This window comes from Cavia porcellus, unplaced genomic scaffold, assembly GCF_034190915.1.
Source record: "Cavia porcellus strain 051 isolate PalLab524CR breed Dunkin Hartley unplaced genomic scaffold, mCavPor4.1 scaffold_7, whole genome shotgun sequence".
Taxonomy (NCBI): Eukaryota; Metazoa; Chordata; class Mammalia; order Rodentia; family Caviidae; genus Cavia; species Cavia porcellus.
The window spans coordinates 77,669,904-77,695,370 of NW_026947490.1; the positions used below are offsets into that span (position 1 = coordinate 77,669,904).

Consider the following 25,467-nt stretch of genomic DNA (forward strand, 5'->3'; position numbering starts at 1 on the left):
TTATTAAAAATTACTTTAGCACTCTTGCAAAACCTGTGATACCCAAGGATTATATTTGTGCTTATTAAGAAACAGCCAGTCCTAAAACTACAAATAATGTCAAAGTTTCGTAGAAAGACAGTGAATTTTCCCAGCGTACACAGCTAGATTCTGCTTTGAATCTGCTGGTGTTATGGTTCATGTTAGTAATGGTGAATCTTTTAGAGACCAAATGCCCAAACCACAATCAAAAACTCACTTAAATTTGTCAAAAAGTGCCATCACTGCAATTAACCCTGAGTATCTGATGCGTGGCTGCTGGGTGATGCTGGGGAATTTGGGTTGTATGCCGAGAGGGGGCTCAGTGTGCCCACTGTGGCACCCATGTGACCGGTTCATCACCTCTGGCCTATATATAGATGTTCTCCAAAGCCCCTTTGACACTCATAGGTGGAGCTTTGATAGGTACTTGGATCATGGAGCTGTGATGCTTACTGGTGCATTAGGTCATTGATGAGTTGACAGTTAACTGCGAGGTTGGGAGGTGAAACCTGGTTGGAGGAGTCTGCCTCTGAGGGTGTGGCCTGGAAGGGCCTATCTCTTCCGTCCATCTCCCTTGATTTCTCTCTGTTTCCCGCCGCCCTCCCATGAGCTGTGCCATGCCCGTCTGCTGTGCTGTGCGCCTTGGAGCCAGCCAACTATGGATGGAAAATTCTACAAATTATAAGCCAAATACATCTCCCCTCTTTTAACGTGGTGGGTACCTGTCTTAGTTACTTTTTTCATTGCTGACACAAATATCCAAAGTTAAAAGAGGAATGGTTTATTGTAGCTCACAGTTTGTAGAGGTTTCAGTCCATAGTCAGCTGGCTCTGAGACAGGGCAGTGTGGCAGAAGGCCACACAGAGGAGAAAGAGCTCGTGGCAGGCGACCATACACCCTTGATCCCTGTATCACATGCTCTACACACAGACACCTCCAAAAGCCACATCTATTATTGCATGAGGTATTGGGGGGACATCTTGACTCAAGCCATAACAGTAACTAAGATAGTCAGCAATTTGGGCCAATCTAAATAACACACCCAAACCAGGATTTGACTGTCTCATCCATATGATAGAAGTAAAATAGGTCTTGTTTCCTCATATCCTCATTACGAAATACAGTAAGATTTTTTAAACTAAAGTTTTTAAAACTGCAACCTGCTACATAATGGATGTAGCATTATGAAAATTTTGTTTTTATGATGCTTAGGTGGACAATAAAATATCTTTCTTTTACATTTTTAGGAGCTTGTGCCTACACAAATTTGCTTAATTTTCTGGATCTAACTTGATAATTTGAGCGCAGTATGTTCATGATACATGCGGTCAGTTAGCTAGGTATTTTAATTCTTCACTTACAATGTTTAATGATTAAATCAACATTCACCTTGCTCATTACAAAAGCTTAATATTAAGGATTTTTAAAGGGAAAAAAGGTGACTGCAAAGGGGATAGTAAAAACTACAATTGAACATAACGGTCTATACTTTATCCTATCTGTCTGCTGTTATTATTTTTATGGTTCATTTTTTTGTAAAACTTTGTAGCCATTACCTGTTAACATTCTGCAAGAATATGAATGCTAAAAGACAATCTAAACAGTACATTATGGTGATAAGCTATAACCTACAGATTGACTATAATACTTCCTCCTAAGACTATGTTGACCATGATTAATGGAAGAGATAGCTGTTCTCTGGTTACACTCAAAATTTCAGTGTTCTCTAATATCCAGAAAGGATTATAGTACTTAGGATTAGGACCTACTGCTCCCATTTCAAGATAGGGATCACTGATCTTCTGGATGTTCAACAACCAAGGTTTAGTGACCAAAGCTAGAAAAGATAAAAAGAGAATGCCAATATTTTGGTCCTTGCCCTAAAAGGTCAGCCAGGACCCAGGGAATGAAAGAATCTTCAGATAAGACCCTAGAGCACTGATGAGTCACCCAACATCTGGGGAGCTGTTGAACCTCAGAGGACAGGAGTCTATCAATGTGTATTTTGCAAAAAGAAGCATCACTAAAGAGAAGAATATCCCATGCTTTCAAGGAAAGCCATATGGCCACGCAAGAATGTGGCCTTTCCTGGAAAATGATCGACTGGTAGATGGAGAAGCTAGAGAAGCTATGAGGCTCCTCACATGGTCCCAAAAGTAACTGCTGAGAAACTTCAACTGAGCTTGACAAATATATGTAGAAAGATTAATTTTTATTATCCCCTGTCTTCCTTTGACTTGATCTTAAACAGCTAGTAGGAAAGTGTAACCAAAAAGGGAGTAACTAATAGTAATGTAAAAACAGAAAACTAGACTGTATATAAAAAGGACTTTAAAATACTGCATCAGCTATTACAAGCAATCTCTGGTAACACCTGTAACAGTTTAGCCTGCAGCTATGAGAGATCATGATGCCCAGGCCCAGTAGCGTTTCCAAAATTGTGACCCTCAACCTCTCTTGGTCAGTTGGTACTATATTATTTTAGTGTACTTTTGTATGCCCCCCAGTAAGATGTGGCTTCTTGCATGGTGTGTCTAGAGGATAAAAACAGCAGTTTAAAAATTCTAACTATGAAGCGTTGTTATGTTTGTGGTGTGAGTGGCTTTCCATTCTCTCCCTCAGATTCCACATGTCATATTTTCTGGAAACGGTCATTACAAAAGGCCTCCAAGTCTACAGAAAGAAGCCAGATCCAAACCCTGTGCCCTATTGTAAAAATATTAATGACCCAATGGTCAAAAGATGTGGATATCCTTATACAGAATATTCATTGGCCACTTTAAAAATAAGAACACTTTGAATTTCTTTGACAAAATAATGAGGCATCCACATGCTCCTAAACTCTACCTCCAGAAAAATAAGGCTTAATTCTGAAGCTAAAAATGCTTATGCTGAATTTTAGCTAATTTTGTCTGACTTCTACAGTGTTTTGGAGCCACTGTTCACTGAGTGTTCTTTTAATGTTTGGCTCCCTGTGTCTAACATGGTTATAAAATGAACCTCAAGCGTCAACGACTTGCTAATGTCCTTATCCTCTTTTCCAGAAGATCAGTCAGAGTGAGACTTCTGGTCTCTGCTAGGCAGGTCAGCACCCTCCCTCAGCCTGGGCAGCCACCAGGAGACAGACCTTCAGTTCTTTCGTGTCCCTTGAGTATAAAGGATCAAAGTCCCCAGGGTGAGAAGGGATGGGGTAGAAACAGCAGAGACAATGAAGATAAAGCAGATAGGAAATTCATACTTTTTTTAAAAAATGTGTCTTTAAGAAGACAGCAACTTACAACAGAACTCAGTCGAGGCCACTAAGGTTTCCATATCTTTACTCTATAGGCTTACTGATGTTTTTTTTTTCTTCCAGGCCCCAAATTGAAAACTGACCTTAAGAAACACTCTACACCGGGTCCCCTTGTGCTGTAACTAAGCCATCTCACAAGTGAAACATGCCATTCCTTCTACTTGTGGTCAAGGTCTCCCCTTTCTCCTCCAGATTAAGTCCAGTCTTTCTACTGATTCACAAAGTCCACAGATTCGTACCCCCAACACACACAAGTACCCCAGTTCCAGACCACAATGTGCCTCTCTCTTGAGGGCTTGCACTTTATTTCTGTGGGAGTGGACTTCTATAGTTCTGCCTAATAAATCTCTGTGTGCCTCTTTAACAACTACAACAAGTTTCTAAAAGTTTATAAGACACGCAATAAGATTAAAAGTTGGCTTCTTTCTGGTAGTGAATTCTACACTTGATTTTAAAATACGTACCTATATTATTACTGGGTGTGACAGACAGAGTTCATACTGCTATAAACCTACTCAAACTGTGCAGAACCGAGGAAAGGAAGGAAATTTAGCACCTGACTGCCTTAACTTCAGGACCCTGAATCAATGGAATGACCATTTGGATCCGTGTTATTAACTTATTTATCCATATAATTAATTTTCCTGCACTCAAACTTTCATATATAATTACAAAATTAAGAGAGGAAAGACGGTCTTCTGGATTCATCAGCAGGGTGAATTTCTTGACTCCAACAGCTACTTATTGAAATGAAACAAAAGTTGAACATGGATGGGGAACACCCTTCCACACACACTCATTGTACAAGCCAGTGAGATACTGAGATTAAGGGTACTTGGGATTCCAGGCCAAAATAAAATGCATTCCCCATCTCTGTCCTTAAGATACCACTCTACCCAAGAGCCCTGAACAGGAGAATTAAGGCTCTTTTAAATTGTATAATTACAAATGCAAAATGAATATCTTGCAGCCGCAGCCAGCAAGCTGCTCTAGCTAAGTGGTAATGAGGGCTGTGATCAATAATGCAAGCCCCATATCAAAAGCTGAATGAGGGGGAAGAAATGGAGAACCATTCACAGTCTGGAATTTGCTCAGAGCTGTTTCTGCAATAACTACCAGGAGGATAAAGCGAGTCCTAAACTCTGCCGCTCTGTATAGCTTATCGACCTTTCCCTTTGTCATTTCCAACCTTGACTTTTCATGGCCAACTAAAGAAACACAGAGCTAAATATCTCCCTCGGCCATTTGATAGACCATTACGAGCATCCTGACTGATACGTTTTCTGCATCATCTACTAACAAAGAATGTCCGTTTCCCTCCTAATCTGTACATAGCCTCCACGTTTGCCTGGAAACACATGGAACCCCACGTCCCCATGCCTGCTCTCGTGCTCTCCGACTTTTATTTCTTCATCATTACAGCTGTCTTATATGATCATTATACGAGAAGAGAAGCAAATTCTTTATGACAATTTTTCTCAGCTGCCCTTGGTTAATTTTTTCAAAATGTGCTTCCGATGGGCTCCCCCAAAGCAGGGCAGATTGAATGCTCATCATTAGAATCTTTCTAAAGTACCAGTATCTCTTCAAAGAAATTTCATGTCATAAGAGTGGATTGCTTTTCACAGTATTAGGCAGGATGGTGTAGCACAGCCATCTTTAAAGAGATCAGGATTAGTTAAAACTGGGGGATAATGTGATATTAAAAATTAAAATCGACCTCGGGCACTAATTTTCCCCACTGCTGCTGTCTGTATTTCCTTATGTATCAATCTCTCATCGTAAGATTAAACATTAGTGCTAAACTGGAAGAATCACTCAGAATAAGAGGATTTTAGACCCAGAAGGATTGCTGAACTCCTCACTTGCAAGCCTTTCATTTCTTGGGTGAAATGATCTCCTCAGTCACACAGCGGGAGAGTAACATAGTTTGAGCTTCTTGTTTAGTTTTACCGTACATGTAAAGGAAGTGGGGAATTGGTTTCAGTTATGTGTTAGCATTCTCAGGCTCAGAGGCCAGCTTCTGTGTACCTGAAAGTGTAGACACCATTCCCACTTCATAGGAAAGATCCCAGACCCGAGGGAGAAGTGAGGAGAGCAGAATTCCCTAGCCTATAAAAGGAAGTTCAGGATGTGTTCCTCTGCATGGAGTGACGATAGTACCTATCCTTACAAATGCCTGGAAAGGGAGAAGGAGTTACCACAGAGAGCCACAGCCCCACACAAATAGTCTCTCCTCTGAAGGCCAGAAAGTCTGGCTGCAAAACTATGTAGAAATTCTTTTCCCAAAATTATTAAGAATCTCAAGACAGTGCTCACAAAGCATCAAACAGATCCCTAGATGAATGCTCAAGTCACCAACTGATGTCTAGGCTCCATGGTGACATCTGGCCTGAATATACCCAGTAAAATCCTTACTTTGCAGAGTTTAAAGGAAAGAATCTTGCAGAAGGAGGAGAAGTACTGTTTGCAAAGTGCTTTGCTTGTAGCTGTCTGGGTAGGAGGTGAGGGCTAAGGAGGATGTGGACCTTCCAGCCAGGAGGTAAAATTTGTGCTTCAGAAAATCCTGTCCTTGCCATTTTTCTCACTGCCTATGTGGGAAAATCTGGGTTCTGCCATCAACAGAAAGTGCTGTTTCCTTATACTTATCTTCAAAGTTGAACTTGAATGATAAAATATACAATAATGTGCTAGAATCTGTGTTGCTTGTGCTCCGCATTATTCTGATATCCACAGTGCCTGACACGTAATACATACTAGGTTAATATTCATTGATAACTGATAGCATGAGAGGTTAGTGTCAAATTTTGGAGTAGCTCTTCTGACTTCCAAAGTCCTAAAATTCTCTTATAATAAGAAAAAGCTTTGATATATGATCTATCTTCCCAAGGCTGAAAAGTCTACTGACTCTGTTCCTGATTTTTTACATAGATTCTCATTAATAATATTAATTTTAATATTGCAATTTAAGAAAATGTTACTCTGCCTTTGCAAGAATGAAATCATTTTAGTATCATTTTGTGTACAAGCTAATTATAGATGCACTAAGTACTTGTAAGGCTAAGATATTTAGCTGTAGTCTTACTATCAGTGTTACTTAAGAACAGCTCTGTATGCTGTTTTTCAATCTTTTACTTAGAGAATGGAATTAGTAACCAAGTGCTGGAGGAAACTGGTGGGAGGAAGAAAACCTGGGAAGAAAATAGGAAGCTAGATAAGTCAAGAGAGATAGAAAAGAATCATAAGCAAAGTGAAATGGGCTCTGTGAAAAAACAAGAAAACAGGGAAAGAGGCTAAAAGGAGAAGGGAAGGAAGGAGTGATCACCTCATTTTTACATAAACACTTGGCACCTTTTAGCACACTTGGTGAGTGCTTAGCGGTGCCTAATTAATGGATGTGCAAAAAACTTAATGAGGCATAATAGTGGTGTACTGGTAAACACTTGTTATGGCTTCTACCTAGATGTCCCCCCAAGGCCTCATGTGCTTACAGGTGGGGCTTTTGGGAGGTGATTGGATCATGAGTGCGTCATAACTGAATTAGTCCACCAATTGGTTTAGCCTAGGGAAGTGGGAAGGCCCACTATGGGTGTGGATTACATCAACCAATAGGCTTGTAGCCTGGATGGCATATAAAGGGAAGGATGGAAGACAGGCTGGCTGCCTTCTGCCTGTCCTGCCAAGGACTGTTTCTTCTCTGCCATTCCCCTCTGCCCCGTCATTCTGCCTTGGAACCATGGACTGAAATTTCTACCAACTGTGAGCTAAAATAAACCTAAAAAAAACCTTTCCTCCTTTAATTTGGGGGTGTGAGGTATTTTGTTCCAGCAACAAACAATTAATCAAGACAATACTTAACTAGATCTCGGTAAGGGAGAATGGTTTATAGTGTCTATTATATTGCGTGGACTAGATCCTCCCTCCCTCCCTCCCTGGCCACTTCACCAGCTGAATTGACTGCGTGTAAACTTTTAAACTACCAAAATGAATTATTTGGGTATGAAATTGGGAAAATATGTGTTGTGTCTGTATCATACAAATGCAGCAGTTAATAGTCTCAAGAACATATGTCACAGAAACTGTGGTAAGAAGCTAAGAAATATAAGGTTTTAATATTTATTGCTTTTGCTTTAACTTAATTGTACATTTTTATATAATTTTTAACCATGATGAGTCAATTCTAGCATTCCAGTGCTAAGGCATCATGTACATCTTCACCATTCATGTTAGAATGTAGTTTTTAAGTTTTCTTTCTTTAAAGCAGTTGAGTAAAGTGAAACAGTAGGCAAGACAAGAGATCCTCTAAAGCTGTTTCTCCTTTTCTACTTCGCCAAAGATTTGGGGGATATTTTGTTTTGCTTTGTCTTCTGGTTATTGAGGTTGGTTTGTTTGTTTGAAGTTTATTGGTACATTTTAGGTATATGCAATAGTCACATTCAGGATAGGAAATTTGTACCTGTATATGATATAACTTGATTTTTTTTTCCATTCACCACCCTTCCCTTCAACCCCACTTCTTCTTCTTACTTAAAAATCTTTGTTTCCTTAGGGTTTCCTTTTCTGATCATTTTTTCTTTTCCCTTCCTTCTATTCCAGCTGTCCCCTCCCTAGTTCCCCGTCCCATATTTTTTAGTTGATATTCAACTCATTAGAATTTAAAAATTGAAAGATTAAGTATATATCTATTTCTATAAATAAATCTGTAATATTTTCAATTTTGCATAAACTTAATAGAAAGATGGAATGATACAATATAGAGAGCCTAAAATTAGTCGTTCACAATTCCAGATTTGGTAGTTTAAAATCTTTCAGTGAATTATTTCACCTCTCAAGGTCACTGTACAAGAATCCCCCTCTTCTGTCACAGGTATGTCTGGGTGTCAGGTAGGGCTTCTAACACCCTGCAATATTGACTGCTACCATTTCTTTCCAAATAATACACATTTATATAGTGATAGAGAGATGGGGACAGAGATAAAGCAAATATCCAAAAAATCAGTAATTAGTACATCTAGGTAAAGAATATATGAGTAGTCAACTTTTTTTCTAAATAAAAAGATGGGGAGAAATGAGTTCCCTTATAGACACGTAGCACTTGGTATATCCGCACACAGCTTCTCAAAGATAAAGTGCTACCATTTAGTGGAAGAGATGTGGAGTATATCCAGAGCTATTAGGGTTTCCAGTTTTATTCCATCCAACTGATTTTGCATTCAGGAATTCATTACTGAGTATCGATGACCCTAATGCTGATGGCACTTCACTAATGAAACACACGTTTCTTAATGTCATGGAATTAAGAATCTAGTTAGAGGGACACACAAGTGACCAGACAATTGCATTTTGGTTTCATTAGAATTACGTACTGGGTGCTGCAGTGATATAGAGGAGGAACATCTAAGCGGGCACTAGACCATCAAAAACTGCTTTCCCAAGGAAGCTAAAATGAGAAACTGTGATCCACCAGGCTGGAATTAAACCATGTCCTAGGAGAAAGAGGTGGAAACATTAGCAAGCATGGCCAGCACTTGCAGAGAGTTATTACACATCAAACAAGAGTTCTCATTTACTCCTCACGGGAGCACTACAGGGCAGGCCATTGGTTCTATTCTATGGACCCATTAAGCTCTGATTACCCTGATAAGGCTGTGGGGACCTTAGGAAGAAAGGCATTGAACAACACAGATCATGGCCAGTTCAAAAGAACTGCAAGGTGGCCTCTGTTGTGGTTTGTATGTGTGGGTATTTGGGAGTATGTGGAGTTACAGGATATTTAAAACCCATACTGCAGTGTATTTTAAAATCAGTATAATTTAAAATCATTTACCCTTTGTGGTCACTTTGATATGGGATGGAGCAGAAGTCTCCCGGTGCCAGGTCCAGTGAGTGAGACAGATAAGTTTTTATGATCCTGCGTTTCCATTAAACAGAAATTTGCAGCAGAAGCACTAATTTTCTATCACACCACATAAACATGCTAATGAAAAAGGACTTCATAACGGCTCGAGAAAATAGCAGGAACAATGAAAAAAGAGTTAGAAGCAAGGGGGAATATGTTTATTAATTTTTAAAATTTTTGTTGTTACATATTTGCAGATAACTAAGTGATTGCATCATTGTAGAGAATTAGTACTTGGACATAACACATCTTAACTCTTTTTATCCCCTTCCCTGAGTCACTCTTAACCCCTCTCCAGCTTTTTGAATGCAAAGTACTTTGAAGGGGGTTAATACTCAAGTGTCTTTTACTACAACGAATTTTTTATTAAAATATTGACCAACTCGTGTATTATAAAAGTCTTTCAGAGGGAAAGTTAGTTCTTGAACTACGGGTGACGCAGCCAAAGGGATCCTAATACCAGTCAGTTTTAGTTCTAAATAGTGAAGAAGTCTATTCATCAACTCTGAAAATGTCACCTTTCGGTGTTGTTACTATTATTAATATTCCCTCCTTCCTTTTAACAAGTTGAAGCCACCCAACGTGTCCTTTCGCCTGCCTTGCCATGGAAACTTTTTCCTTTTTTACTATTCCCCCACCCCCACCCGGTTTCCTCATCCTCTATCTGAAGGTTCAATGGCAGGTTATTTGGGTGGAGTTAAGTGCTTTTTGTCTGCTTTGATCAATCAGTGAACAAGCATTTATTAACAGTCTCACCGGGGAGAATCAGAAGCTGTAGGAGTGGCATGCAATCAAAGTGTCACATCCTTTGGGGTCAAAGAATCCTGAATTTAAATCCTCCTTCTTCATTTACCAGCCACATGACTTAGTGTAAATTATCTGTCCACCTCTCTGCTCCTCAGTTTCCATTAGAAAAAATAAAACCGATAAAGCTGATGTTGTATATCAGGTAGTAAGTGTGAAAAAAATAAAGAGTAATACCTAATAAATGTCACTTTTCTCCACCTGATAAGGTTATTGCCAGATATAAATAAGCTAATCCTCAGAAGATCGCAATGAGTGTCTTGGAATGGTTCTGCCATGTTAGTTCAGTTCTTTTTCATGTACTTCACTGCTATTATTCCTGTTTTTATTTTTACGGGTACCAGAGGCTTATGATAACCACGTCTACCAACCTTTGAGCATCACCTGAATATACCATTATTTTTGAATCCCCTGACTTCTCTGGTTCAGCATATGAATCATTTCTTGCTTTGTGCAGGGCTGTGTTAGAGAAACAGCCCCGTGTCCCTACAGCCTATCATTTCTGAGTGCTCTGTTATTTGGATGCTCTGCTAGAATATTATGTATCATAAAGCTTTCCTGGTCTGGACAGACTGGAATTGTGCTTTTCTGGGCACACAGAATAAAAGATACTGAGAAATTAAAAACTGGAGATGAGGGAGGTCTTTCATGCCAGGGTAGGTATTTAACCTTTTCCATATACAAAAATAAATAATTCTCCATATGATTTCTCCACTGACAGATTCTGGAAATATCCCCTGAGGCTGCCCAGCTGCTGGGAGATGCAGTTAACCTCCTGTTCAGTTTGACATAGCTTGCAATGGAAATTTGGGGTGGTGACTTCTTGTTGTCTTCTATTCCTAGACCAAGGAAACAGCTCCAACTTTTGAGACTCCATCCTGTTGAACTCTTGAGGACTTCCTGAGTTCAGAGGAAACCAGTCATCTTGAATCTTAAAGTAATGTGGTACCTGGTTTCACTGAGAAAGGTTTATTATAGGGCTATTCTGAAGCTGACTCTTAATTAGCACATAATCTGAGCAAGGTTACATAACAGACCGAGATTTCACTTCCTGTCCTGTCTGCTGAAGAGCCTCATCAGAAACTGCTGTCACAATTTTCTCTTTTCTCAAGAGATCCAAGGCATTTCCTCTCAACCAAAGTATTTATTCTGGGTACATGTGTATATGTACACACAAGCCTCCCTGATCATCCTGCTTTGAACAGAAACTACAGTATACTGTCAGTATTTTTTGTCTAATAGGTGTTTCCATTAAGTTGTTTATTCTTAAAATAGTCTTCATGTTTTACAACCAAATTATACTGTTCATGAGAATTGCATTTTAGTTTTTCCTCTTTAAAATGCATTTCAAGAACTAATTCATCTGTCTCCTAAAGCTATTAATCACACCTCATTTTTGAAAAGTGCTCTGATCAAAAATTCCATCCCACAGTGACTTACAGCATTCGTGTCATGACAACCCTGCAATGCAGGGATTATTATCTTCATTTTACTGACAATGACAACAGAATTCAGAAGGTTTCTATGACAAAACCAAATGCGACACAGGTTTTTGACTTCTAATCCAATGTCTTTGCACTTCTCCGGGAGCAGCTTATTTGGAGTAGTTGAGACGTCAGATAAAAATGTAGCTCTTCTCTCCATCAACGTAGACATGAAGGTACTTTGCTGGAGATAATACACCAGACATGATGAGGCGACATAAGAAGTTGGATCTACACATAAATAAGAAGCTGATTAGATCTCCCAGAGAGAGAAAACCCCATCTCTGGCATCAGGAAGCTGGATGGCTAGCAGAAGCTTATTCCGTAAAGCAAAACCTCTATGGAAATAACAGGACTGATCGTAAAGAGAGAATATATAAATGGACCCAAAAGATTCTTAATGGGAGTAGGAAAAAATAACCTTACCTTGAGTCAGGTTTAATAGACTAATGCAGTAATGGTGAACCTTTTGGAAACCAAGTGCCCAGATTGCAACGCAAAACTCACATATTTATCACAACACCAGCACGTCAATTAAACCTGAATGCTGAGGTTTTAGTTTAGAAAAACAATTTGTGCCCTTGGCTTGTGAGCCAACAGCAGGGTGTCTGTGTGCCTGCTGTAGAATATGTGCTGTGGGTTCACCACCCCAGTCTAGTGTGTACAGATGGCATGAGCATCACAATAGGGGGCTGATACCTTTATTGTTGGAGTCCCTTAATTCTCTGTAGCCTTCACGTTTTCTGTCACTTTTTTCCTCTTTTCCCCACCTGCTCACTCTAAGCAGAGCTCAGTCATCCCCTACATGCAAATGTCTTCATAGTTTATTCCTCAGCTATTACCATTTGGTCCCGTAATTATCTACCTGGTACATCTGATGTGTTCTTGCATAGCAATAGGAAGTGTATTAAAGTTGCCCCCAAATTCCATATCCACCGAGACCATCCTTCCCAGGAAGATTTCAGTAGGATCTGCAAGTTTTCAAGGAGGAAGCGTAGAAAAGTCCTTCCAGGTCAGTGAGGAAGCTGACAAAAGCATCAAGTTGAAAGTGAAGCTGTATGAGGAGCTTAAAGAGGTGGACTTCACAGGCACAGAGGCCAGGACGAATTCCTGCTAAGAGGGAAAGAAGCTGGGACCTCAGAAGAAAGGGCTAGGCTTTCCACGGGAAGAAATTGGACTTTGCATAGTGAACAAGCCAAAACAGGCAAAGGACAGAATAACTTACGTTAGGAAGATTAATCAAGTTGTGCATGCACAAGGAAATCGTTATGGCTTGTGTCTAGATGTTTCCCCAAAGCTTCATGCACTCAGGGGGGCTTCTCAGAGCTCACAGGATAGAGAGAACACACTGCAATTAAGGATCTGATGCTGGGATTAAGGGCACCTCCATACCACCTGGGTATAAGTGGTACCATCTAAAGGATGGGTAGCCTGGATGGACATACAAAGGGATAAAAGAAGGCTTTTGTTGCTGCCAATTCTGTTGCTGTCATTGCTTGTTGTTTTGCTGTCTTCTGCCTACCCATGATGCCTCTGTGCCATGTGCCATCCTGCCTTGGAGCCAGTCAACTATGGACTGGAACCTCCACAAACTGTGAACTAAATAAACCTTTTCTCCTTTAACTTTGAGTGTCGGACACTGAGTCTCAGCAGCAAGAAAATAACTAAGAAAGGAGTGAACACTGAGAACAGAAATAATGGAGATAACTAAATGCCTGAAAAGAAATAAAATGCAAGAAGGAAATATGGAAAAATGGTTTACTGGCATTGGTGACTGAAGAGAAAAAAGATGGTAGAAAACAGTACTAAATGTTGTGGCTTTCTGCTGATACTATAAATGTAAGATGAATGCAGAACTGATTGAGTTAGAACCTCTGAGATTGACAGTGGGTGGGTATTTCCTGAAGGCTGTGCAAGCTTGCCGTGGAGAAGCACTGTGTGGCAAAGTGCACTGATTCTGGGCCCAGTGTCCTCCAGTTACCTTTCTAGCACTTCTGACTTAGCCATCAGGTTTAGCCCAAGGCTTGGAGGTAGTGGGGATGCACACAGACAGCAAACGTTCATGAACAATGAAACACCTGACTACAGTTCTATGACAACCAGAGTCCAGTGGAGGTGGAGGAAGACTGGACTGAAGCATCAGCTACAGAAGACCCCCAGAGGAACTGCCGCATACTCACATGCCCCACACTCCAACTTTAGGAGACAGATGGACCAATGATCTGGTTAAAGTGGGTAATGCATTGTGGGATGCAGAAGAGTATAGGGACTCCTTTTTAGATAGCTTTCCAATATTTCTGTACCGCATCCCTTGTGTAAGCTGGTGACCTCTGTCCCACTGAAGCATGTTCTGACCTCACATTTGTCTTCACTCCCAGAATCAGCCACAGGATAGCTTTGTCCTGTCACACCACTCCTCTGGAGTGCACGTCAAATTCCTCCACACTAATCTGTGAAGGATATGAACTTTAGTGTGATATTACATATAGAGCCCTCACTTCCTTCTCACCCCCGCACCATAGAGCAGGGTGGTCAGAGCTTGTCCTGTCTTATGGCTAAGAAAGGAAATCCCAGAGACTCTAAGCTCAGGGACGTGGCTACTAAGAGGGTGTTTAATTGGGGAACTCGGTCCTTCTTTTTCTGCCACTTGGTTATGCATCTTGCTCCAGGACTTGCATTTCAACAGAGCTCTGAGCCCTGGGCTAAACGCACGTGGCTGTAACCGAAGGCTTTGACATCAGTGCAAAGGAGATTGATGCAGTGATGTTCTGAACCACTCTACACGGGTCACTGTCATGGCCTTCTTGTTACCCGCCCAATGTGTGACCAGCACAAAGAAGAAAACGTCATGACTTCGCCTCACCTGTCTATGGGATGGAAGTAACTCCCTCCCTTTCACTAGGTGCTGGGACACCACCTGGACAATGAGCTTACCACATAGTAGACTTCAGTGAATCTCATTTTCCTTCTGGTTCATCTTCCCATTTTACTGAGCATAAGGTGAGCCCTGCTAAGTCAGAGCGCAAGCCCACAAAGACCCCTGCAAAGATCATTCCTAGCGTTCCTTCTCGCTTTTGCCTGCAACCTTTTCCCCCTCCTGCTCTATTCCTGTGTCCAGCCGCCCTGCCCTCCTTCACTTCTCAAAGAGGTCAGGTGTTTTCTCCCTCCATCCCCTTTATGCTGGGTGGTTCCTCTGCCCACACTCCAGTTTGTTGGTCTCTTGCTTCCAGCTGTTCTCCAAGTACTGGCTCAGGTGTCTTGGGTCCTTCAGGGAGTTACGATGTAGACTCCCCCAGTTACTCTTTCTGTTAGATCCTACGATTTCCCTTTGTCCCATTCAGTACAGTTTGTAAGAACTGGTTTATGTTATTACAGTTCATCTGTATCTGATGAATTGTATTGTCATACATAAGTCCAGAGCTTCCATTAGACTGCGGATTCCTACAGTGCAAGAACTGTGTCTCATCACTTGACCACTACTGCTTGTAGCACCCAGTACAAAACCAGAATCTAGTACCCAGGCATATTCCCTAAGTATTTGTCAACTATCTGTCAGGTAACTGTTGTTCCTGGGATGCTCTGCTATGGTCTCTTCACTAATCTGCATACTGCATCCCTAAAGAACAAAAACAAAAACAAAACTCTGATAGAATCCCTATGCTCTGACTTTTTACTTAATTTTGTTTCTGCAACGTGAATTGAGTTGTGTTCTCAAGTTGTTTCATAATCCCGCCGTCATGTGGTTAATTTTCCAAGGACTACAACTCTTACAATAGTTTTCTTTTAATTCTCTCATGTATATCCTCTAATATTTCTTGATGAATGAAAAAAATGTATCAGTCAGTCAATCCTGGTTCACCCCTTTTGCACAGAGAAAATCCTCCCATAACAAATATGGACATTCTGCTGCAACAAAACAACTTCTAACCATCACTTACCTTTCTTTTTCTTGAATTAGTATTTTGAGTTTCAATAAGAAATGAACAATCTTATCTTCAAAGGGGGATTAGATTTATTTTTAATAAGAAAGTTTGAATTGGGAGTTTCTACTTCTTCCCTAAAATTTAATAAAAGCCCTGGGAAAGTCTCGCATTCCTCAGCAAGCATTATTTCAGGTACAAAAGAATAAATCATCTACTGGAATGTAAGAGAGAGACCTGTTACATTTACTGAGCATCTAGTCAGAGTGCGTTTTCAGAATCCAGGACTGGACAGGAAAAGTGAACAGAAACATCAAGAGCCGCAGAGTCAGTGTCCTCCAGCGTGGGGGACCCATGGTGACACTGATGAGCTCAGTCAGCAGTCACTTTTGATCGCACCCTTTTCCTGATTCACAAGCAAACAAAACAAAACCATGCAAGCAAAATGCATCATCGTTATTTCCAGAATGAACTGTACTCAACTGGGATTGCCAAATTCACCTTGTTATTCTAAAAATATCTTCCTCCTAGAATTAATAGTTGGTCTTGTAGCACTGACCACGAAAAAAAAAAAGGTAAGTTTTGCTAAATACCTGTTTACCCAAATTGCCAAGGTTGATATGGGGTCTGTTTTTTATGCAATGTCCCTTAATCGCCTGTCTTTCCACCTCTGGTTGGATTTGTGACCATCACCACAGCCAGTCAGGATGCCTGCTGACAAGTACCTTCTCTCCCTGTCTCAGGCTGCAGCCATCCTGAAGGTTGATGGAGGGCCATGCTATTCAAACAGCAGGTGTGGCTGAGACAGAAGCTGCTGGTGCTGGGAAGCCTTGCTGTTGGAAGTCTGCTGTATCTAGTTGCCAGAGTTGGGAGCTTGGATAGGTGAGTGGTTAAATACACGCTCATGCCTCTAGGATTTCATGGCTCTCAACTGAAACTTTCTTAGGCGTCCGTTTAAGTCTGTGTATTTGTTTTCTTCTCTCAAAATTCCCCCAAAAACCATGCTTTGCTGACTTATAGAGATTTTGATTTTGATTTGTAGAGACTTTAAACAAAAGAAACCCAAGTTGCTCAAACTACGGTGCTCCTTCAAGATTCATTTGTATTCTGTGTAGTTTACCCTTGTTTTCTGAGAAGAAATAGAGCTATGTAGAATAAAAATAATAAACAGATAAGTAAAATGTTTACTAGAACACAGTACAATCCTTGTGCAGCTGGTGTGGACCTCTGATATGGCGAAACAGTGTTCATATAACTGTGTCTCCTCTTCATTGGGGAATTTATGAGTGGACAGAGAATGTGCTCTCGGGAGTGTTAAAATTATGTATGTTCCATAATGGAGCTCATCAAGTTTGCAATCCCTTGCCCTGGAAAGATGGCTTCAGGCACGGATTTTTAACTATGTTAATTAGCTCTGGTTTCAGGAGCTGAACACATCACACAAGGAGGCTGTCGCTCAGAGTAATTGCCCAGAAGGCAGCAAAAAATCCGTGGAGGGGAAATTACAGAGCCAGGTTTTATTCTAAATATGCAAACAGTTGAGAGGCACTAGACCTGCGGACGTCACAGCAATATCAGCTGACTGTCCATTAAGTGCCTGAGGGCTGTTCTACATTCAGTTTGATTGGCAGGAACAGAGGAGTTAATTTCAGAAATGTGAAGCTTCTTTCTTTCTCTTTAAAATTCATTCTTGTACTGCAAAGACTGACACGTGCCTTCTTTGAGCTCAATTCCCACTGTCTGTGAAAACACAACTATCCGTTAAAGTGAAAATATGTGCCTTCAGATTTTTTTTTTACAAAACTCAAGCTCATCTGTTGTACCTTATTATTCAGATATTCAAAAATAATATATAGTTCTTGTATTTACTTTCCTTCAGCCAGTGTCAATTCTGACTGGTAAAACGAATTCCTTTGATATTTTTCAATGCAAAATTCTTCAGTAAACCTCTGTAGTTGTTACCTCCCATGGAAGAAGTATATGGAAAGCTATCACTTGAAGTCACTACATCAACCTGTTTCCTAAAACAGCACTGATTAAAAAAAAAAAAAAAAAACACCTTACAGTGGTTCCATTGTCTTCTGACCATAGTAGAATGTCATATCAGTTATTCCTGATATTTTTAATTAACTTCCAATCTCTTGCTCTTTAACTAAGTGATCTAACAGCCATTAGTCATCATTTAGTTGATGATTTTTTTCCTTATTAATATATTCTCTAATTTGCAGTGGGATAACTTTTTTTATGGAAGGAATCATATGTGCCCCTCACTTGAGAGTTTCGACAGATATGAATCTATCTGAAAGTGACATCTGTGTCATTAGACTTATCCTTTACCAGCTGAAAATCCTGATAGTTGGGAAGAAGGCTGAGATTACTTCCATTGTCCCTTCCAATTTTACTGCAAGATTTTCAGTTCGGAATTCATGATCAAAATCTGGTCTCCAGCATGTAGGGAACACATTCTGTTGAGCGGGGGAGTCCAAAAAGCAATTGTGTTGGGAGGTGCCATCTGCCAGGGAAGGAAGCAGAAAGAAGTGAGGAAGGAAACTGATCCTTTCTAGAGATGAGGAAATTCCATCCCTGCTCAGTGCTGGCAGACATGTCTACAGAGCCTCTTTTAGCCAGGCTTCCTTGAAAGAATCAAATTCTTCAGAAAAAAGCTTGCAGGAGTATTTCCTTTGTTCTCCCAGGCACAATACGAGCATCATTCTAGACACAGAGGCTATAACTCCATCAGTGGGTGCCTTAACAAATAGAGCTTGATTCTCAGCCAGAACCCAGGAAGAGCTGAAAGATGACATTATAGTATACTAATCGATTTCACAGTTAAAAATATGTTTGAGTATTATGAAAAGGTCACCAAGGAATATATATTATATTGTTTCATCAATATGTGTCAATTATTGTGATAAAATAAAACATTTGAACAATAAAAAGTATTTGCATATGTGCTGATAATTTTTTTGTCTTTTTCCTTTTTATCAGTACCGGGGATCGAACTCAGGACTGCCTGCTTGCAAGGCAGGCACTTATGCCGTTGAGCTAAATCCCCAACCCCTGTGCTGATAAATTTTATGGCTTCCCTTTGGAGCCCTAGCATATTAATATCATTAACAAACTTACAAAAATAAAATTCATGTTTCTCAAAAATATTAACTGTGGTAAACCCTGTGTGACTAATAGTTTTTCATTTTTCATACTTTCCACAACAAGAATAAATTATTTCAAAAATCTTGAAAAACAAATACTAGAAAAAGTAAGCTATGTTTATTTTTCTTTAAGTACCTTGATAGCTACTTAAACAGAGAACAGAACAACATCATTTGCCCAAGCAAATTCCTTCTACAAAATAAGCTTAGCATAGCTTCGAGATACAGTAGATTCTCTTTGGAAAAGCAAGCAATAATCTCATCACTACAGAAAGATAAAAATAGACTTCAAATTACTAGGAAAACTAGAAGCTTTCAGTTGTTGAAACTGGTTTAATAGCCATTTAGATTAGTATTAGCCCTCCTTTGCAAAGAAAATTAAAATACCTTGCCAGATCAATTTAGGGAAATTGTAATGAATATCAGCTCATTTCACACTAAATGTAAAAGGAAACACAATTTTTAACCATACACATTGGTCACATCAAATTATATCACTGCTCTCACCTAATATCATTGTGACCATTAATATAACCTTCTCTTTCAGAAAATACAGCTGATTGTCCATCACATGGGGTAATGTTGAGGTGAAAATCGTATTTGCTGGCTCTGTTGCCTGCATTGCCTTTTCATGAATTCTAGTCCTTGGTTTAAATGCACTTGGCAGTGAAAATCTGAGGTTTCTGGTCCATCAAGGACTTGTTGATTTCTAGCTGCAGAAGCAGCAGTGACATGATGGTACTTGTTGGTGGTTACTGGGTTTGTTCCTATGTTCAGAATGAAAACGGAACCCTGACCTCCTTAGACAAGGAGGGAAAACAAAAGCTACAGGCAAAACTTCTCATAGAATGAAAGTTCCAGGGTTGGAGTTTTGTGGGCTGATAATGCAGATGGGCAAAAGGAGAGATTGGGAATTCTTTTCAGGTTATATCTTAGAGATTTTTAGGGATGATGTAGAGTGTCACTGTGCTTCAAGAAAACAATATGATGTGAAACCCAACCAAACGGCCTCTTCTTTACCCGTCAGCCTCTTACTAAAGATTACAATCTCAAAAAAAAAAAAGATTATAATCTTCTGCCTTTCATATTTTCCAAATGATTTTAACTGGTGAGCTGTTAAAGAGCTGTTAGTGAGCCTGATGTCACTTGTCTGTCCTGTACTGTGAGCATAAGTACATACTGTAGTCAATTAAATGGTTGGTGAATAAAGGTTTTAAGGAGCACTAATAAAAAAATCCCACCAATTATGTGGGCTCCATGTAATGCAGGGTTGCTTAAAATAAAATTTCCCAAACATATGTTCATTATGGATTACAGCAAGCTGGGAACCAGTAGTTTTATTTATGCATTGGAAGTATTCATCTGACTAAGAAACCAGAAAAACAAGAAGTTGTTATAATGATCTTCTTACAATATCTCTCTGTTGCTTTCAGGCTACAACCTATCTGCCCCATTGAAGGCCGATTTGGTGGAACCAGCAATCAGGCCGAATTCCCACTTCGTGCCCTGCAGTTTAAGCGTGGCCTACTTCATGAGTTTCGAAAGGGCAATACTTCCAAGGAGCAGGTTCGCCTCCATGACCTAGTCCAGCAGCTCCCCAAGGCCATCATCATCGGGGTGAGGAAAGGAGGCACGAGGGCCCTTCTAGAAATGCTGAACCTCCACCCGGCGGTGGTCAAAGCCTCTCAAGAAATCCACTTCTTTGACAATGATGAGAATTATGCCAAGGGCATTGAGTGGTACAGGAAAAAGATGCCCTTTTCATACCCACAGCAAATCACCATTGAAAAGAGCCCAGCCTATTTTATCACCGAGGAGGTTCCGGAAAGGATTTACAAAATGAACTCGTCCATCAAATTGTTGATCATTGTCAGGGAGCCAACCACAAGAGCTATTTCCGATTATACTCAGGTGCTAGAAGGGAAGGAGAGGAAAAACAAAACCTACTACAAGTTTGAGAAGCTAGCCATAGACCCTAATACCTGTGAAGTGAACACAAAATACAAAGCCGTGAGAACCAGCATCTACACAAAACATCTGGAGAGGTGGTTGAAATACTTTCCCATCGAGCAGTTTCACATCGTGGATGGAGATCGTCTCATCACAGAGCCTCTGCCTGAACTTCAGCTTGTCGAGAAGTTCCTAAATCTCCCTCCAAGAATAAGTCAGTACAATTTATATTTCAATGCTACCAGAGGGTTTTACTGCTTGCGATTTAACATTATCTTTAATAAGTGCCTGGCGGGCAGCAAGGGACGCATTCATCCAGAGGTGGACCCCTCTGTCGTTACCAAATTGCGCAAATTCTTCCACCCCTTTAATCAAAAATTTTACCAGATTACAGGGAGGACATTGAACTGGCCCTAAAATAATACGTCGTACAACACTATGTGTTGTGTCTGCAGATACACGGTGTCCCTTCTAGATTAGATATACACTTTCCTAGACACAGCTACCCAAGTCCTTTTTCCATGTATACTTGTACATACGCAGTGTGTGACCAAATATAAGATCCGTCCTGTTTCTACTGAAAAATTACAAAGCGCAAAACAAAAACAAAATTGCTTTCTGCATAGCTGCATCTCCTACACTACTTACAAAAAGAGAAGAGGTCGTGGTATAGAGTGAAGGTGACTTCAGCTGTCCTCAAAGAGTTAGTCTTCCTTTGATTCAGAACTTGTCACCCGCCGTTTTCATAGATTTAAGCCAAAAGATGAATGTGTGAAAATGTACCAATGGCTGTGAAGCTTCAGGAAGTAGAGGATTCAATGACGCATTTTTTTTTTCTGAGACCTGGCTTTGTAATTCAGATCCTGAATTGATGCCGGGAAAACAAAAAATGCTATTTTCTTATTATTTAAAAGAATGTCCTAGCTCGTAGAATTCACATTGTTCCAAAAGTCCCCTAGTGATTTTGCACTGTTGTTTTCTCACTTGGACCATGATGTCACCCAGAGCATGTCAGTTACATATTGGAAAGTCACGTCCTTTTACTTCTGTGTTGTATGTCAACAAAGAGAAATGCGGTGTACATAGTGTATATTGTAAATACTGGTTTCACACTAAGTAATTCTATTTTGTAAACTGAATACGACTATTTAATTTATTGTGAAAATTAAAATTATTGTGGTATTTAAAAGCAAAATGGATTAAAATTACTCTACGTGCAACTTTAAAAAATACTCATTTTTTTTTTATGCACCCCTGCTGGCTTTTCAGGTGGAAGGTCTTTATGTGAGGGCACCTGAAGAGATTCGTTTCTTGGTTGGATTTCCATACTCTTGTGAAATGTATTTATGAAGTGAGGTTGAGTATATTTTTTTAAAACCTAAACCATCTGGAAATCAAGTAATAATAGCCACCCCCAAAGAATTGTAGTGCTGTTCTTCTACAACTTTGTTCAAATTAATTTTCTTGCAGTTGCTGTTATACGACAGAGAGCCAGGAAAACGTTAAAAGAATCAAAACAGAGAAGAATCACAATTTCACCCGCACCTCTAACCACAGGCAGACAGCAGAGAAATTAAACAAATAAGATTAGAAAACTTGTGTGGCCTCTGTGCTGAAAGCTGCTGATGCTTCAGAAGTGACTAAAATATATCAATCTTGATCAGAAATGATCAAGTTACATATTGCTATTACATGTTGCCATTACTAACATAAATATATGGCTCACCTTTTCACTAAATGAGTTAATGCTAAATTAGGTGCCTTTCCAATATCAGATACACTATATTATGCTTAAATATAATTCAAAAAATACAGAAAGAGGTATAAAAGCAACAAAAACGTGGACTTTTCACAACCATACTGAGTTATCCAATGGAAGATATTTGTGAGGGTTTTGTTCAGCATCCTAGTAAGATGCCTAGAGAAATCCACAAATTACAGTGGATTGTCCTTTCCTGCAATGTGTTGGTTTTCTCTGACTTATTGATCCTGTCTGATCATTTGATGGTGAACTTTTCTAAATAAATAATCCTTTCTCCACCAATGTTGATACATATTGCTTCTCAAGCCACGGCCCTAGCACACATCTCTTCTTCTGAATTATCAATAATGCTGTTGTCCCAGCATGATACAAGAATGACACCGATCTGTGCTGGCAGGTGGCTCCTCATTCACTGTGTGCTGGCTCTCCAGGTAGAGCCTTAGATCTGTGTGTCCATCACCTCTCCTCCCCCACCAACAACGAAGTCAAACAAAAGGAGCCTGGTTTTATATTTCCCTTTGCTTTTCTTCCCCGCGAACCATCAGAGCAAATTCTTCAAATAGTGCATTCTGTGACATAACCACTGTTCTATCATTAATCTTATAAAAGTACCATATGCCTAGAACACAATACCACTCAAGCAGCTCTCTGTTCCAGTGACATCAAATTGTGCCTACTGGGCCACTGATTTCTCAAAAATGTCATGAATGGAGATTTCTCAGTAATAGTTTTTATATTAATATTTTTGCTCTTTTATTTATTGCATTATATATTGGCAAACCATATTTGTGGGCTACCAAGTGATGTTCTGATTTTGTAATATGGAGTGATGAAGGTAATTAACATTCTATCACCTCTTTAACATTTTCGTGATCAGAACATTAGAAATTTACTCTCAGAAAAATTGAAATGTATAGTACTAAGTGATTCACTATATTCAGCCCGCTGTGTTTGACCTAAAAAGAAATCAGATGTATTCCTTGTGTTTAATGGAGGCTTTATACTATTACCAATGGTATGGCACGATTTATTCCAAGAGTCCATTTGAGGTATCTGACTTTTTGTTATTTTTAGCTCAGTAAGCTAGTATTTCTTTATCATTCTCAGGAAAACAAAAGACATTGTGATTCCAGTTGTTTTCCTTCCTAAAATTTTAGAATTGTTTTAAATCTTGAAGCTTTCGCACAAGGAAAAGCAAAACAAGGGACCTAACACGGACGAATTTGGAGTATCAGGTTTCGTTTCATTGAAAAAAACAGTCAGAGCCACAGCTAATTAGGCCAGGTAGAGAGAAATAAAATCCTATGACTTAATAGCATAACTTCATGGGAGATTTCAAGCTTTCTTACTTAGATAAATGTTCCTTCTTGTCATTAGTCAGGCAACAGACCTGTAGATTAATCTCCAGCTCATTATGATAGCTCTGGGAGGAGTCGCTAACAAATTCATTTTACATCATTAACACTTTGTGTTCCTTCTGGAAGCTTGATGGCACCACATATTCTTGTAAGTTCTACCTACGAAGGGAAAAACTCTCCAAGCACTGGTGAAATTTCCAATGGATCATAATGCTAACACAACACTATGTGGTTTCTAGAAGCCAAAAATAACCATTGTAATTATACAAACAGCCAAAGATAAAACAAGACCTAAAAACAAAAAGATAAATGTCATATAACGACCCATATGATAGACATCCTCCAATTCCAAGTTCGTCACCTACCCACTTAAAACCACTGCACATAAACTCAGCTGATGAAGCTTTTCCTACTAATTGCAGTATAGTATAATAACAGCTAAGAAATTTTGATCCTCAGTTAATATGTGATAAATTGGAGTCTTGCAAATTCCTCTTCATCACATCTGAACTTAGTTTTGGTACCGTTATTTTGACAGGCAGGAAGAATAGTCAGTTTCCAGGCCAGGTCTTACTCACAAGTCTTAGGAGCTGTCCAGGGTACTTCTCCCAGATCAGAGGCTTGGGGAGCCAGGCAGAGCATCGCCGGAAGATGGGAACCAAGGAAAATGCATTCCAAATCACAGGCCTGCTGAAAGCTTTTCTTTTGTCTAATTAGCTGTTTGCTGAATCAGAACCCCTTCTTAAGCCCAATTGGAGAATTTTGCAGGGATGGAGAGCTTCAGATGATCACAGTGTCTTCTGGCTGAAGTCTTCTGTACCCTCCTACATACTCAGCAGCCATTTCCCACTAAGGCAAAGCAGAAAACACTCCTCCTAAAAATTATAAAATATGGCAAAATCTTAGCAGTGTTAGCTAACAAGTCACAAATACAGAACATTTTAAAACCAACTTATTACAATTAGTAAATCAAACGTCAACTATACTTCCAATATATTGAGAAATAAAAAGCCAACATCACCTGCTTCGCTAAATAAATGTCTCTTAATTGACATACTGAATTTTTACCAAAGCTGGTATTACTCAAGGGCTTCAAAATATTGGACCTCTTAAATAAGTTATTCATGGGGCTGGAGATTTAGCTCAGAGGCATAAGTGCCTGCCCTGCAAGCAGGCAGTCGTGAGTTCAATCCCTGGTACCAATAAAAAAAATGAAACAAACAAAAAAAAGAAAATAAATAAGTTATTCAGCTCCCCCTCATCTGTTTATCCATTTTTATAATAATGTTTTATGTTATAGCTAGTGCAAGAGTGAAATTTAGGTCAAAATATGATCAATCTTTAGGTTCTAACCAATGGTGCCTTATTATATACCTTATAAAAGCAATTTCTTTATATTTTGAACTTTTCAGGTTTCTTTCCAATTACATTTCATTGCATCTTTTTGAATAAGAGTTTTATATCATAACTATTAGAAATAGATTTCAGAAGTTGGAAAGGCAGAACTAGTCTGACAGCAAGATACAAAGACCTCCTGTAGAATCCGATTGGTATTTGAAGGATATGCCTCTGTTATTTAAAGGCAAGTTAATTGAAAAGCCATATGCTAATCATACCAAGTAAGCAGTAGTATGCTTGGTGCCTTACAAACTAAGTCTTTCCCGAATCTATGAACCATATCAGGCTACTAGGTTTTGGGAAGCTGTTGGTAAGATTGTTTTGTTAAATGTAGATGTCACCTGCCTTCAAAAAGTTTACCAAGGTGAGTGGCTCGCATTAGACTGGTGACACAATTTCCAAGAGTTAATTTACCTTGCTGTTTCCA

The 25,467-nt window shown here is 39.6% G+C and overlaps 1 protein-coding gene across 10 annotated transcripts in view; it reads left to right on the forward strand.

Moving 5' to 3' along the window:
* Hs3st5 (heparan sulfate-glucosamine 3-sulfotransferase 5) overlaps positions 1–22,566 on the forward strand; it is a 282,160-nt gene extending 259,594 nt beyond the window's left edge. For all 10 annotated transcript variants that reach the window (XM_063253876.1, XM_063253881.1, XM_063253878.1 and 7 more), the window contains 2 exons: positions 16,164–16,302; positions 20,006–22,566. In XM_063253876.1, the coding sequence (XP_063109946.1) occupies positions 16,196–16,302; positions 20,006–20,939 (1,041 nt within the window). In that variant the 5' untranslated portion in view covers positions 16,164–16,195 and the 3' untranslated portion in view covers positions 20,940–22,566. The remainder of the gene's footprint in view (positions 1–16,163; positions 16,303–20,005) is intronic.
* Positions 22,567–25,467: the final 2,901 nt, after the last annotated feature.